The 17,018-nt window shown below is 42.0% G+C and overlaps 1 protein-coding gene across 2 annotated transcripts in view; it reads left to right on the top strand.

The window, feature by feature from the left end:
- CACNA2D3 (calcium voltage-gated channel auxiliary subunit alpha2delta 3) overlaps positions 1-17,018 on the top strand; it is an 874,546-nt gene that overhangs the window by 428,592 nt on the left and 428,936 nt on the right. For both annotated transcript variants that reach the window (XM_040246536.1, XM_040246537.1), the window contains exon 6: positions 15,042-15,173. In XM_040246536.1, the coding sequence (XP_040102470.1) occupies positions 15,042-15,173 (132 nt within the window). The remainder of the gene's footprint in view (positions 1-15,041; positions 15,174-17,018) is intronic.

Genomic DNA, 17,018 nt, shown 5'->3' on the forward strand with positions numbered 1-17,018 from the left:
AACAACTTGAAATTAAATTAAATATTTGCTTTGAATAACATGTCTTCTCTTAAATAATTCTATGTTTGATGATAAACTATTGTTCTGAAACAAACTTTATTATCCTCTCTTCACATCGTTTCTTATTCTTATTGTGGAGTCCACTCATTCATGACCTCACAGTGACCAGCTTGCCTTTTTTAAAAACATAGTTTTTTGATTGTGCTTAATCTTCGTTGCTGCACACAGGATTTCTCTAGTTGCGGGAAACAGGGGCTACTCTCCAGTTGCTGTGCTTGGGCTTCTTATCGTGGTGACTTCTCTTGTTGCAGACCACAGGCTCTAGGCACACGGGCTTCGGTGGTTTTAGCAATATAGTCTCAGTAGTGGCAGCTCGAGGGTTCTAGGGTGCGGGCTCAGTATTTGTGGCACAAAGGCTTAGTTGCTCCGTGGTTTGTGGAAACTTTCCGGACCAGTTATCAAATCCATATCCCCTACACTGGCAGATGGATTCTTATCCACTGTACCACCAGAGAAGTCTCAAAGTAGCCTTTTTTGTTTTGACCTTGTAAATTCTGACCTGGCATCATGGATGGTCCTTGCTTTGGGACATTCCATGTGTAACGTGACTTTCAGTTCTAACACATACTTTGTTATATTCTAACCATGTAAATGCTGTTGAAATAGCATCAGCTTTACATTTGCATTCCCTTTAATTTACATACAAAATAGAACCAAGCTATTTAACAATGATCAAACAGACCAAAGGGTGAAATCATGGTAGATTAAATAAGAAAGCTGAATTCTATTGTATTTGCATAGATGGCTTGTCTTTTTACCTTTTATACTAAAATTATAATCAAATATATTAGGACTCCAAAAAGTTACTGGAGTTTTGATTTACTCTACTTCTAGCAATTTAAAATGTTTTAAAACTATTTAATCAAACTGATTAAATAAACCACCATCGCTATATAAAAGTTTTAGCATCTTTATTGCTAGACCTTCCGGAATAAATATTTCCACAAATAAGAAAATAATAAAGTTTGGACAACTAAAATTTTTAAGAAAAGATTTTTCATGCTTTGACTTGAAAGCATGCTCTTATTAAAACAATTCCAACTAAAATATGTAAGTAGGTCTGTCCTTGAAAGCTTTGGAGATCAGCTTCCATTTCTGAAGACTGTCCTTGTCATACATCATTTTCGCAGCAGCTGGCTTTTTCCTTGGTGAAGTTTCTGTTAAATATGTATGGTCTGGTTGGTTTTATTTTAGTAGCGATAGCATTTTTTTCTTTTTCATTGTTATTTGTAGCATGTAATCTTCTGAACTTGATGCATTATTTCCCACAAAGCATTTCTTTCTCCTGTCTTTGATTTTTTTTTCCCTTGTATCTCAAGAGATCTATCATTTGCATTAAACTTTCCTTGATTAGCTTTCTTCTGTCCGCCATGTACCTTTAGAACACTGAACAAACTTTTTGTACCCTGGTGTGGTATGAAAATGCTTCACTTGGGGAATGATCCTGCCAGATTTAAATTATTTAACAGAATTAGTGATTGGTGAAATCCCAGGTCACATGATTTTGTGGCCTCTGTGATGACTCTTTGGGTGTTTGTGACCATATTGAAGACTTGGAGGAGATATGTCTGGTTTGGCACCCTGTCTTTCCTCTTCCTGCCAGTGCCACCCCGACTATCTTTCATGGCTGCTGCTGCTGTTGCTAAGTCTCTTCAGTCGTGTCCGACTCTGTGCGACCCCATAGACGGCAGCCCACCAGGCTTCCCTGTCCCTGGGATTCTCCAGGCAAGAACACTGGAGTGGGTTGCCATTTCCTTCTCCAATGCATGAAAATGAAAAATGAAAGTGAAGTTGCTCAGTCGTGTCCAACTCTTTCATGGCTGCTGGGCTTTAAATCAGACCCAAGACTTAGTGTGTTGAAGCAGATTTGATCAGTATGCCTCATTCTTCTCCAAGTTTTCTTTTTTTTTCCACTTTTTAACCTTTTAATATCTAGTGCACTTTATTATTTTTTTTAAATTAACTTTTTAGAGTATAGTTGCTTTACAATGCTGTGTTAGTTTCTACTGTACAGTGGAGAGAATCAACTGTATGTATACATATATCCCTCTCTTTTGTGTTTCCTTCCCATTTAGGTTGCCACAGAGCACTGAGCAGGGTTCTGTGAGCTATACAGTGGGTTCTCATCACTTACCTATTTTATATATAGTATCAATATTGTATGTATGTCCATCCCAATTCATCCCACTCCCCTTTTCCTTCGTGTTTTTGATTAGCTCAGGGATGGGCATACAGTGGTCAAAGTCAACTAAAGTAAGACATTTGAAAATCTCACATGCCACCTGTGAGTAGGGTGGGAAAATTGTTGATGATTTAAGTGCCCCAGCAATTCTCTGGCCCCATCAGAGGAAAGCTTGGAGATGCTGGGGCAAGGGCTGCAGGGTACAAGGCTAGGATGTGTGAGAAATAGGATCTGAGGATGGAGCCAGCCCAGTGAGATACAAAATAGAAAGACAGAAACCAGAACCTTTATGAAACCATTGACAATCTCTGGATGACCAACCTACCCTTGAAGCAGTTTCTACCCCTAAGCAGTTATATGGGGCAGAATTTTTAAAGGTATTTTAATTTGGCTATTTGGGTCCTTAAATTGGAGGGATTCCCAGCTTGAAGAAGTAGAGGATATATTGACATAATTACAGTAGAAACAGTCTTAAGTAGCATCCAGTTAAGCAATTTAGTGGATTAATTAATGTTCTCTGTTTCTCTTCCCATCAATAAATCACTTTGGCTGAACATTCACAGCTAGCCATCTGCTCCCGATACTCAAAAGGCCGTGGTTTTATATACAATGATTGGCTAAGTGTTAAAAGAAGGTGTTTGATGTATTGTTATAAAATGATTCCTGACCAATCCTTTTTGATTGTGCACATCATGATCACATCAGAGATCACACACACATACTTGCGCTTGCACACACACACACACACACACACACACACACACACAGTCACTGAGTTCCATTCCCTGTGGAATGGGATGGGTTATAAATGGAGTGTCTGTCCATTATGTCCTGTTGACAATATACTTACACTATTTATCTCTATTCATTAATAAAAATAGTTCCTCTCAAAAATGATCCAGTTTGGATAATTATATGCTCATGCTAGTTACAAATCATGAAATAGAGTTAAACCTACAGCCTTTGATTTTTTACAATCTTATGTGACAAGAGAAGGGCAGCATCAAGCACCCATCCCTGCCACTCAGGATCCAGTGTGTATTAGCCTCTGAAGATCCATAAAGTCATTTGGTCTCAATTAATTGGGCCCACTGCTGTTGTTCAGCAAGCCAAAAAAAATAAAATAAAATAAATAAAGTTGATACCAGCATTTGTGGGGTGAATGAGGTCTGGTGGAAAGATGGCTGGTACATCCTTGTTATTAATTCTTGGCCAGCATTGTTAGAAGCTGGCATTATTCCTAGTGGACATCATGCTCTTTGGGAGAAGTTTGAACTTCCAACGTTAGGGGCTGGGGTGGGAGTGAAGGGAGCTTATGACCTGAATATCTTCACATGAAATTGAGCATCAAAAGCAAATTCCTATAATGTTTTAGCCATATGAACCCAGTTCTCTGGTGCCATATCCATCAAAACCACCTTGGCATGAAATTGGCTTCTTCCACAGAACTCTTGAGGGGGTGGATCGTCCCTGCAGCCTGTCTGCAGAGAACATTGTCTGCGTCTTAGAGCATCTTTCTGCCCTTTCTCAGGCCTATTTCTGACTTCTTTTTATATACTTTTAGCAGTGTTAAGCTAGAAATGCCCTTGGTTATGTGATCACAACTATATTTTCTTATTCTTGGGGCTGAATGCCCTCAGGATTTTGTCAGTTTCAGAGCTAGAAGACATAGAGGATATATCATTTATATATATATATATTTAAAGAAAACCCACAGTTTTCTTTATACAAGAAATGTGTTCACAGGTCACCTGTCACCCTTTTGGTGTAGGTGCTGTTAAGGTTGGGGTGAGAGTTGCCTAGGCAGGAAGCTGGGAGGAGATGATGAGCATGGGCGCTTTGAGCCCCTGGAGCTACGTTTCCCCAGTCCCAGTCGTTCATGGGCCGTACTCTCATCTTCATCTGTTTCTGCCCAATGCCTGTCTGATTACTTAGTGCTTATCTTTAAATTGACTCTCTTTATTTTATCTAAATACATATAGCCTTGTTCCAAGTAATAATCTGCGTATCCATGGGTTTGATGTTTTCCTTAAAATTACTCTGATGTAACGAAATATACAAAGGCCAAAGTCTTTAAAGATTTGTTTGTCTTCTACCTGAAAGCACTTACCTGGGATGGCATATTGTGTGTGTGTGTGTGTTTGTGTGTGTGTGTGTTGTTTTGAGAAGGAGCTGAGGGCAAGGCATAAGCCCCTTCCCATCCATAGTTTGAAAAAAGGAGATTAAAATTTCTTTATTTTGCTATTTCAGTGGCTATATGTAGCTCTGACATGTAGCAGTAGCATTCAAAATTTGAGAAAGGGTGTTCTTTCCTGGGAATTTAAACGTAAATGAAGGCACAAAAGACTGTATTACTAGAGCTGGTCATTCTGATTTTCAAACTCCGGCCATTAACTAAACCCCCACCCCCCGCCTCCTTTTTCCTCACCCTACCTCATCCAGTTATAAAGACCTGGTTTCCAGCATCTCCAAGGATGATGTGATCCTGGTAAAGGGAGGAGAGTGCGTGTGCACCTCCATTATCTAAGTGGCATCTTAAATCAACGACGGCGTAAATGTGGGCAGGACTTGCCCTGAAATGCAGTGCAGAGAAGTTCTATGGTCCTCCCCAGGGCTCAGCTCAAATCTTCCTTCTGCTGTACCTTGTCTCCCAGCAGGCTCATATTTCCTTCTTCCTCACTTAGAACTCATCTTTCATCCATATTCATCTCCATCTTTCCTACCTACAAGCCAGTTTTTCAGGCTGGTACTTTGTGACAGGTCTTAAAAGCAGTACAGATTATTAATTCCTTACTATGCCCCAACCTGGGCCTCTCTCAGAAGCCAGACTCAAGGCTGCTTGTCATCTCTCCATATAAATCTAAGCAGATGCAGGAGAATCAGCTCTCTGCCTTCAGAGGTTACAAACAAACAGCACGGTTACACTTGGCTCTGTCTGCCTTTCTGAGTGTCTGCAGTCCACTTACCTGCCTGCCTGTGGCTTCTGGACCCACTGCCTGGTGATACGCTGCCATGTTTCCTCTGCAGCCTCTGCTCCCTCAGCCTCTGATTCAGCGCCTTCCTTTGTCCATCCCATAGCTCTATGTCTTCACACCGGCAATATCCCTGACAGCTCCTTAATTGCTACACACATTTGTACAGTTCCCTGGCAATTATATTTCAGACCCTGTCAGGGTACCTGCTAGCCTCGGGGCTATGTTTATATTAAATATCAATAAAAACCTGATAGCATCGGTGCAAATGGCAGGCTTACAAAATCATATTTTACTGGGAGCCACAAGATGGAAGGAAGTATGTTTTAAATTCCTTTCTCTCTTCTGAAAGGTTGAAATGAGAGGAGACTTTCTGAGTGAATATCAGGAATGGGTCCGTACCAGATGATGAGAGCTGTATAGTCTGTTCTCTAGTTGGGAGCTGTTTTTTATCGTGTGTGATTTGTTTTAACATCAGTTTTCTCCAGCATTGTTTCTTTGTGTTGCTGTACTCCCACCCCCCACCATGGAACATAGAACAAGAATTCAAGTACCCTAGGTATTTTTGAACACTTGTTGACTGAGTGGATAAGTTTATTTGTCTTTACTTTGCTGGGGGTGGGGTTGGGGGGGTGTATTTGGGACAGAGGCCCAGGACTGAGTGTCTATGACCCCACCCTACCCTATACCTGCATCCCCTGCACTGCCTCCTCTGAGGGACACTTCAGGTGAAAAGGACCACCGAGCCCATCTCAGACGGTGTAGCTCTCCCCTCACAGAACCTCGGTTCTCCCATCCTTCTGCAATAGGATGTGCTTTTCCAGGAGCTGTGACCATAAGGCACAGGCACGTGGGCAGCTGGCACCATGTGAGACTACAGCAGTGCCCAGAGTCTTGCTGAAGGTTTCCAGACCCAAATGTGTGGTCCAGGGCTTCTTCCTTTTCTTTTCCATGCTTCTTATGAATAAGTTCCATCAATTAGAGACATGCTGCAAGAATGGCTAGCAGCGATGTGCATTCTGAGGACTGTCGCAGCAAAGAAATCAGCGTTAGCAAATCTGTGACAATACAGCTGCTGGAGGACAAACTCTTCCCTGTTTCCATCAGTAGATTTTTCCCACTCGTGTGCTAAGGAACATGCCAGCTCCCTTTGGGGCAAATGCCCCCAGGATGCAGTGCTCTGGAGCACTGTCCTCCAGCCTTCCTGCTGTTGAGGACTCCCTGCTTGGATGCTGGGACAATGCAGAAGAGAGCTTCTACCTCTGGAATAAGTACCTGGCTTCAGAGCACAAAACACGTTTGGTGAGCTCGTCCTTTCTGTATCAGTGGCTTCTCTCACTGCCATTCTGCCACCCTAGTGCAAGCACCATCTTGTGCCCCTGGAAGGGCAGCAGTACCTCTACACAGGCCTTTCCACCCCCACCTTCCTGCTTCTGCTGGGTTGCTTTCCAAATGGCAGCAGTTTGTGCTTGCCTTCTCTTCAGACCTGCTAGGGGCCTCCATTGCTCCTGAGATGACCAACAGACTGCAGCCTAGGGTCTTCAAGGTCCTGCTAGGTTCTCATCCTGAGCTACCCCCACCCCCACCAGCTTTTTGTCCTCTGAATTCCAGGTATTGAAATTTCAGTTGGCAATGGCAGAGCCACTCTACCCCCTCCCCACTTTAGTGCCTATTTATTTCTCAAATTCCAGCTTGATCAATGATATACTATGGAGACCTTGCCTAAGAACATGTTCCCTAGCATCATGTTTTGCCCTTTCTGATACTAATCATGACTATAATCATATATTTAATTAGATAACTATTGGATTCTCTGTTTTCCCCACTGAACTATCCTTGCTGCTGAGTTAAGGCTTTGCCTAGTTTTTCCCATTGCTTTGCCCCCAAATCCTAGCACAATGCCTGGCCCATAGTAGTCATTCAGCCACCTTTTTCTGAATGAATGAATGAATAAGTGCATACTGCATCCAGTACAGGAGCTAAATGCTTTGGAGAATGATAGAAAATATGACACGATTTATACCCTTTAAATGGGTTGTCCAATGGCAGTAGGAACAGCTTCTATAAATGTAACAAGAGAAAAAGCATCAGTAAGATTGTTCAGGATGGGGTTGTGGGTATATGTTGGGAGCTGAAGGGGAACTGGATTTGGAAAGGGCTCCTGGGCCAGGCCAGAGCATCTTAGAGCACTGGGCAGTGAGTTGTAGTCTCTGAGTGATGGCTTAGCAGAAAGTACTGAAACTTCTGGGTCAGGCTGTACGATCTGGCCTTGGAATTCAGCCCAGACTTGCAATCAGGATGCCAAGTTCCAGGGAGCTGCAGCAAGGCTCTTGCAAGGCTGGTGTTATGCTTGTACTTGTTGGTGGGAAAGGGGTGATAGTGTTCACCCTGTCTCTGAACCTGAGGTGAGTTTTATTCCCTTTCCAATCAGAGCAAATCTTCAGCTTTTTGTTAGAGGCCTCAAGGGAGACTTAGTTAATGGGACAAGATCACATATCAAATGAGGTGTTTTACATTGATGATACCAGCTTAACTACAGTTTATCAGATGCCACTTTAGAATCCAAAGTCCCACCATGCTTAGTTTCACTCTGGAGTATCTTATCTAAGATTTTATGCCTTGTAAAAATCCCCTCTGCAAGCAGCCCCCAAATCCAAATGCTGATGGTGTTGAAAGAGCTTCACTGTGGCTCTGCAGCAGAGGCCCCAAGGGGGACACGTTGGAGGACCCTTGCAGATGAACTCTACATTATCTTCATCCACCATGTCCTCTTCAACTCCCTCACATGCCTGGAGTACTTGGTGTGATGATATTTTGTCAGGGCCCGCAAGAAAGCCTGATCCCAGCCCCCTCCTCCAGGAATCGCCCACTTCATCTATTTGGTGCTGGCTGGGGGCAGACAGCCTGCTCTGTGCTTCAGTGTTGCCTGGTGTCTAGACGCACCTCTCATGCCACCTTTCCTTTCCTTTCCACCTCATACTGTCTGGTGGGTAGTAAATAGAGTTCAAGGCCTCTTTCTGCTCTTCTTCCATTTAATAGCTTAGACACAACACGGAATTTAGCTGATCTCTACCTTGGGGAGGTGATGTACTGGGACAGTGGACTTCAGGACTCTCAGAATCAGTTTCCTTATCTTTAAAATGGAACTAGAAAGAGTTTGTAACTGTTCAGCATAGTGCTTGGCACGTTGTAAATGTGCCAGACCTGGCAGTCTCTGCTGCTATCATTATCATTGTTATTTTGATTTCTATCTCATAATATTTCTATTTCATAATTTGCTTTTTCTTAGTATCTCTGACAAAGACTTGGGAATGGTTTATTCCAGGGGGATAACAAGTGACAAGGAGGAAGAAACACAAATTTCTCCACAAAAATTGAAATATGTTAAAGGAGGACTGCTTAAAGTTGCTGTATTTAAGGCAAGAAATCCTAACAAACAATTTCAGTCACTAATGTGAAATCCCACTGGGGAATGAGCCCTGAAGTCTAGCAGGACAGCAGACTGCGAGTCTAGAGGTTAGGTTTTGCCAAACTGGTTTCCCACTCATTTTCCTCCCCAACTCCATCCAGATGGTTCAGCCCTGGACCGTGAGTCTTCCTTATCCATCTCATCCCAGGACTGCCAGAAAATGCCTCCAGATTTGTGAAAAGCAGGCTGCATTTAATATCGTAACACATCTAAGTTTTAGAGGAAGGATAAATATTTGGCTAATAAATCTATTTTATAATTCAACACACATTAAGGGCTATTTTCCAGTACACATTAAGTGCTTGATAATTAGCATCAAAAGTATTCATTATTTAATCTCTTATCTATTTAGAATGAACCAAAGATGTCATTTGCTTGCTGAAATGGGAGACATGAAACGTCTCCAGCCATTCTCCTCTTGAATCTGGTCCAACATGCAGTGCTAAGGAAAGCTGTGTGGACTCAGTGCCCCTGGCAGTTCCTTTGCTGGTGTAATTTCATATCCAGGAGTCACACACCTTTAAAGACCTTTAGGAAAGCCCCAAATCCTTCCTCCAGCTTGTTCAAGGAAGGAAATAAATACCTTCTTTAAAGGGCCATACTTTAGAAACACAGTTGAACATGAATTCAGTCCCTTCCCTTTTAACAATGGTTTTTGGGTAAAAGTAGTTTGTAATTCTAACTGTTCATGTATACTCAGATTCTCTAGAAATGGGTTCATATTTTGTGGTAGAAAATGGCAAGTTTCACACAGTACTGCTGATTCACTGTAGAATAAATGATACTGAAAAAAAGGATGGAGAAAGTATCAGGTAACTTTGAAGTCTGGAGAGGAAACTCAAATAGTAAGGCATGCGTAAAGATCCTGATTGCTGGAAGAGTGTGTCCTGGAAAAAAGGAAGAAGGCAATGCTGGCTATAGATTTTAGAAGAAAAGAAATTTGATTTTGGAACCACAAATAAAAGTGTGATGGGCCTTGGCACTGGTGGCGCACAGATTATATCTGTTAGAAAATGTACAATTGGCAGAAAACTTTTAGCGAGCTGCTGAAATCCTCACCACAGCTTGCCCACCTCTCCCATCCTATTCTTGTACTCTCGTTTTTGCTCACAAGTCTCCAGCAGCACTCCTAGCTTTATTGTTTTGCTCCCAAGACACAGGCTTCTTCTCTGCTGTGAACATTAGAACTTGCTATTCCCTTTGCCTGGAGAGCTTTTGCTCCCAAGGACGTTTTGATCTGATTCTTTCTTAGCATTCAGGTGTCTCCTCAAAGAGGTCATTTTTGACCACCAATTTGAGTAACCCCTCTTCCCCTGACTAATCACATAAGGTAACTCTCAAGTCTACCATCTCTTTTAATTTTCTTCATCACACCAATTTCTATTTTGAATTCTTATATCTTTTTCCTTGTCTCCCCTCCTCAGATTGAAATGTTAGCTTTATCATCTGTCTGCTTCAGTGCCGAATACCTGAGATAGTAGATGCTCGATAAATATTCATCAACTGAACGAATGGAAGAGTCGTCAAGCGTGCCTGGCCCTGATAATTTGAGGAAGGGGGGAAGATACATAGAACCTTGCCTGGGTGGTCCTAGGACAGCTGGACTACCCTGGTTGGGGTGTCAGCGGCTCACCACAGAGCTGCAACTGATGATGTACTCACTGACAGTTTTGGAGCCCTCCTGCTGAGCACTTTGTATCACCAATTCTTGAGGGAGACCTGCTCTCATTTGCTTTCTACAGATGAAGACACTGAGACTCAGGGAGGTTAAGTCCCAGATCCAGGCCGTTAGCTAACAAGTGTTGAGTGAGGTCTTAAACCTGAGACTCCAGCTCCAGAGCCTGAGTTCCAGGCTGGTGACTGCACCAGTACGGCAGTACTGCTCAGAGGCATCCTGCAGAGGACAGGGAGGAAAGTTGGGAGTCATCTCAGAACCTTATTTATTTGCTAAGACATGGAGAAAGTGATGGTCACTGTTTATGGAGTGTTCTATATGTGCCAGTTGCTGTGCTAAGTGCTATACATACATGAATTTGCTTGAGGCTGATTGTCTCAGGGCATAGGAAAATGGAACTTGGGACTGAAATGTGATGGCTACTCATTTATAGAACTAGAACTGAAAGGAAATGTCTGTGTGTGTGTGTGTGTGTGTGTGTGTGTGGAGTGTGCAGAAAGAAAGCCATCTGCAACATGAGGTGACCTCTATGTAGCAATGTGCAAGCTTGAGAGGAAAGCACCTATGAGAGCAGTTATTTAGGGGAAATAAAAAAGGAAGCTACTAAGATGATTTTTGATAGGTTGTATGATACATTATAAAGACAGACCAGGGATGTGTGAATGCTTTTCAGATACAAATTTCAAATTGATCAGTGTGGTGTGGGACTCATACTCTCTAAACATCTGCTAGTAGTCTGTTTTACTAAAAGCTGAGCAGCTGATAAATTTTTGACTGGCATCAGAAGTATTTTAATCTCTCAGAAAGTGGAGGAAACAGGAGGAGGAACTGCTGTTGATATTGACCAGTATGAGTCATAAATTGATGCGGAATGGACAGGGACATTGGAGAAAATGGAACATGTTATGTGGAATTCACTGTATTGAGTAAAGAGCCTGGGCATTGACACAACACTAAACATTAAGGGAAATGATTTGAATCCAATTTGGTACACTCCAGGTGGGATCCATTGAAAGAGGTCAGGAAGAATTGTAAGCTCATAAAATGATAATGCAGACATGAAAATCTGAATTGTTCCCATAAAGAGGAAAAGGTAGAAGGCCCTTAAACATCCTTCACTTGGAAAAAAGACTGCATGTATCAAACTCAGATGTTAAAAACTGTACATTAACAACCATGGAGTATGGGTATGTTGTATAGGAGAATTAAGAGAGTGTGAGGACATGCAGTGGATTGAATAGTGGCCTCTAAAGGTGGCCTCTGTGTTCAAGTCCTCATCTCTGGTACATCCTGCAAATGTGACCATATTTGGAAATAGGGTCTTTGCAGATATAATTAAGCTAAAGCTTTTGAGATGAGATCATCTTGAATTTTAGGGTGGACCCCGAATCCAGTGACTGGTTTTCTTAAAGATAAAAAAGATTTGACCCAGAAATAGACCTGCAGAGGCCAAGTGAAGATGGAGGCAGAAATTGGAGTGATGTGTTTATCAGGCAAGAAATGTCAAGGGCAGCTGGCTAACACCAGGAGCTGGGAGGGAAGCAGGGAACAGATTCTCCCCCAAGCCTCCAGAAGGAACCAACCCTGCAGACACCTTGATTTCGGAGTCTTGACCTCTGGAGTAGATTTCTGTTATTTTAAGCCCCTGCTGCTACACCCACCCCAATTTCTGGTAATTTCTTTCAGCAGCCATAGGAACTTAATACAGTCCATTAAACCCTATAAACTAGGGGTGAAGGTAAAGCCACAAACTTAGATTAATTTAAGACTCCTGAAGAACCCTAACTGAAGCAAAGGGAACTTTTAACAAATTTTGAAATAAAGCACAAACAAGGGAAAAGGTAAAGCTGCTTGCTTAGGAGGATGCTGTCACTTTTACAGGTGGCCGTAAGAAAGCAAATCAGCTCAGCACCCAGAGAGGGAACATCTGAATAGGCTGCCGGTCCGCACCCCGATGTAGTGTTCCCCTCCCCCTCTGTGGACAGTGGAGGATCTGGGAGCCTGGGTACACAGGGTACACTGTGTAGCACTGACCTTGAGCTGCTTCACTTTCACTTTCTGTCAGTCAGTGCTATTGAGAAAATTATTTTTAACTTGTCTTTTTTAAAAAACTAAATATTTAGATAAAAACTCCATTTAATAATGTCACAGTGTTCCTTTTTTTCCCATCTCTTAGATGACTGTAGCAATGGAGAGCAGTTCAAGATTTTCGCTTCTATTAAAATTACTTGCTAAACAGGCTTGCGAAATCAATACACTGATCATTTCAGAAGCCCGAGGAAGTCTTATTTCAAATATTTGATCATACAGACATGTGTAACACAGCCTCTATTTTAACTAGGCCATATTTTTTTTTTTTTTTACTGATTCTACTCCCATTGTTCACCATACCCTTGGAGAACCAAAGCCCCCTTTTCTTAAAGAGGCATAAGTTTGGTGCAAGTTGTGGTGTTCAGATGAAGAGGGTGAAATGATCCTCAGATACCACAGTTCTTTTTGCATTTCTGAAGGTGCTCACAGTTCCCAGAGGGAGGAGCAATCTCACTAGGTTACTAGGGCCACCTGGAGACAGGGGAAGCCTTTTACTACCACCAGAGAAACCATGCTCAAGAAAAAATCGTCTAACTGGAAGATGGTGAACTCTTTAACATGTTGAAACACAGAGAGCTACTGAAATGGAATTTTTGCCTCTAATTTGTGGAAAGTTTTTATAATTGAAGTCATTGATGGACGAGACAAAGAACTGTGGATTTTTCAATGTCATTATTGTATTTGCACCTTTGTGGATTAATATAAGTGGCTTTCACAGCAAGGAGTGAGTCACAGTAATTATTGTCAAGCTTGGACAGGAACAATAATGCACCATATTTTCCAAAATGGTGAGGATAAAGTCTTACTCAAAATTACTTTGCAGGAAAAAGTTGATTGTTTTCACTCTCCTGGTCTAGGACGTGGTTTATTATAGTTTACAAGAGTTAGAGCATTTACCTTTGAGATGAAAGTTAGAATCCCAATGGCCTGTTTAATCTGGGTAAGTGGTCTGAAAGAATGAGGTAGGCTGGAGGTGAGACAGTAAGACAAGGTGACTGAGTTAGACTCATATCTTGAGCTCTGTCTCATCCTTATCCTCTTAGAGGGAATCAACTGGGAAAGGCAGGCAGCCGGGGCGGAGGGGTAGTGAGCACCAGTACCACCAGTACCAACAGTGAGCTTTCTTGTGGTGTCCTAATTTATGTAAGCATTTCTAGAGTTGCTTTGCTTGTTGGCTTGCTGTGTGACTTAACTGGACTGATGGAATCTCTCCCCTTTCCCACTGTCTGCAAAGTATGGAAGGATTTTGAAATGAGGATGCCACAGTGGGGTTGCTGTGATTCATAGTCCCACAGGGATTCTGGTGAGGGTGCTGGACTCCAGGGCAATGGACTGGCTCCACTGATGGCTTCATGAATGCCTATGGCCATTAATCCATTTTTGTCAATGTTTGTGGGTTTTTTTAAGATTTACTTATTTTATTTTTTGGCTGTTATGGGTCTTTTTCTCTGCACACAACCTTTCTCTAGTTGTGATGAGCTGAGGCTGCTCTTCATTGCTGTGTGGGGGCTTCTCTTGCTGTGGAGCACAGCTCTAGGTGAGCTGGCTCAGCAGTTGAGGTTTGCAGGCTCTAGAGTGTGGGCTCAGTAGTCGTAGCACACTGGCTTAATTGCTCATCCTAACCCTCATTACACTGGGAGTGGACAGTTATCTATTCTCTTATAACAAAATTTTGCTGAGTGTTTCATCATTTTGAAATACAATCTTCTAAGGTTAAAGAAAAATGGCCATTTAAAGAGCATCCTCAGTGGGATCAGAGGATGATCTTTGACCAGCATACAAGAAATAATTTGTTTATTTTCTGTCTTTGTCTTCACTCTGAATTCTCATCTGTGGACAAAAGGCAAGGGGTTATCTTTGGACTGCTAAGGATGAGGAAAAGAGATTGACTCATGGATTCACAGGGCAGAAGAGTAGACAGTAGTATGGAATTGGAGAACAACCTTTGTTTTATTCTTCCATCCATTCATTTCTTTATCCATCTAACATTTCTGGCGTTTCTGCCATGTGCTGGTCAAAGGTGTGCAGCAGGCTACCAAGGCAAGATGATTCCTGCCTTCAAGGAGCTCGTAATCTGCTGAACAGAAGAAGTAGAGAGATTTAGTTGTGTAATTCCAATTTATTTATTTTTGAAACAAACTTTTATGTTAGAGGTGGAGAGAACTAAAACAGGACTGTGTTGACTTAGGTGATTGCAGTGACAGAAAACACATTTTTCCTGTTTTTAATACTGAGTTCTGACTCAGGAGCCAAAACGCAGAACAGAGTGCTAAGAAAGTCTCTCTTTCTTTCTAAGGAACTATTTGCTCAGCCAGATTCAAAGTTACCCAAAAAGGGATGTGCCTTTCAAGTAAGGAGTTATAAACAGAGGCTCTTGGGTGGCTTGGCGGGCTCAAGCAGGATGGGGAAGCCCCAATGTATTCGGTTCCTAGGAGCTAACCATTTTGGGAGGTCTTAACTTTCTTCACATCTTCCTGCCTGATAGCCCCCATGGTGATATCTGTCAGCTGTAAGAAATGCCATCCGGGTTCAGTTTCACTTTGGTTTGTAACATTTCTCTTCTTTCTCTCTTCCACTTCTGTTTTTCTCCAGATCCAGCAATTGTCAATGGAGTTTACTGGTCTGAATCCCTAAACAAAGTTTTTGTGGATAACTTTGATCGTGACCCAAGTCTCATATGGCAGTACTTTGGAAGTGCAAAGGGCTTTTTTAGGCAGTATCCAGGTGAGTATCTCTGCATTGAGAATTACAATTCAAGTTACTGATTCTGTGGTATTTTCCTTTAGGGTTCAGGGTTAAAAGTTTTTTTCTCTTCCCTTAGGAGAAAATGAAAGATTAAATTCAAATATTTTAAATCTGCTGACAGAGTACAGGACAGGAATGCAGTGTGGCATCTGTGTATGTGTGTACACCCACATAAGGACCTACATGTCATTTCAGCGTCTTTCTCAATATAGTAGTTCATAGACTCACGACCAAAAGTGAGGAGTTGGGGTGTGAAACATACCACACTTAATCTTGCTGCACAAGAGATTGCTTTTATTGCTATTACTGTTATCATTGTTGTTATTACCAGCGAAAGGAGAATGCCATGATCAGCTGAGTTAAATTCCAACTGAAAAATGTAAGAAATGGAAAAATTTGAGCTTAGGTTTCCCCACTCCACGGTTGAGAGGAAGAGGGTGAAGTGGCCAAAGCACTACTGATGTCAGTGCCACCAAGAGCACCCTCAAACAATCCACTGTGACTTTAGAACAAGTGTTCCTTCTGTGGCCTTCTCAGGCCTCTGCTTTGCAATAGGAATGGAATACTGGCTAGGTTTAAATTGTAATTAAAAAAGGAAGAAAAAAAAGGAAGTTTTAATTTTGCTTACAAGTTGTGAAACAGGACTCGAGGCTGCAATTGTGCCAGCATCACAGCTGTAGAAATTAACAAGCTCAACCTAAAAGAAGGAAAAAAAAAATGCCCTGCATAATCTTGGAGAAATTAAGTAGAGTCTTTTATGTTTTCATTAAGTAAGACTAGGCACCTGATGTCTTCTCACTTTGAGGCTTTGAGACTGCCAGCCTCTGCCTGCAGGAGCTGTTTGCCCTGCACACAGCATCTGTCCCCTGAGACTTGCCTGCCGAGTGCCTGCTTTGCCAGATTAGTCAGCATTTCCCAAGAGCTGTGTTCAGCAGGGCATGCATGGTTCCTCCTGGAGCTCACAGAAATTTAAACAATAAGCATCCTATTAAAGATAACATTATAATAAACAGTGGTCTATTAAAGTTCCAGTGTCACCAAATTGCAATCTGCTCTGATACACTCAACAGCGAGTAAATTTAATGCAGATGTGAAAATAGAGCATGGTGGGGGGCTGATCCATCAGGAAGCCACAGGAACAACTTAACAATGCGGCATTTGAATGAAGGTGGAATAAATAAGAAGGAACCACAGATTATCTATTGTCTCCACCAGCAGGAAGTCTTCAAACTGAATTCAAAAGTTTCAAATTTGAAATTTGATAATAGAGATGTATGAGTCATCTTGGGCTGCTATAACAAAACACCACAGACTAGGTGTGTGCAATTTAAACAATAGACATTTATTTCTCATTGTTTTTGAGGCTGGGAAGACCAAGATGAAGATTTGATTCTTGATGAAACCCCTCTTTTTGGCTTACAGATGGCTACTTCTCCCTGTGTCCTAACATGGGAAAGAAGAAGCTCTAGTTTTTCTTACTCTTTCTGGAAGGACACTAATCCCATCGTGGGGGCTCCAGTCTCATGACTTCATCCAAACCTATTCACAAAAACAATCACCTCTTAATATCAGAACATAGGGGTTCTTCAACCTACGAATGTTGCTGGACACAAACGTTCAGTCCATAACAGAAGAAAATCCTCATAAAGGGTTTATCTTATGTTGTTCAGTCGCTAAGTTGTGTCCAATTCTTTGTGACCTCATGGACGGCAGCAAGCCAGGCTCCTCTGTTCTCCACTGTCTCCCAGAGTTTGCTCAAATTCATGTTCCTAGGAGAGATTAATTTGTGTACAAGATTTTTATCAGTCACAATCAGAATAGTTG

Source organism: Oryx dammah, unplaced genomic scaffold (genome assembly GCF_014754425.2).
Source record: "Oryx dammah isolate SB20612 unplaced genomic scaffold, SCBI_Odam_1.1 HiC_scaffold_9, whole genome shotgun sequence".
NCBI classification, from domain to species: domain Eukaryota; kingdom Metazoa; phylum Chordata; class Mammalia; order Artiodactyla; family Bovidae; genus Oryx; species Oryx dammah.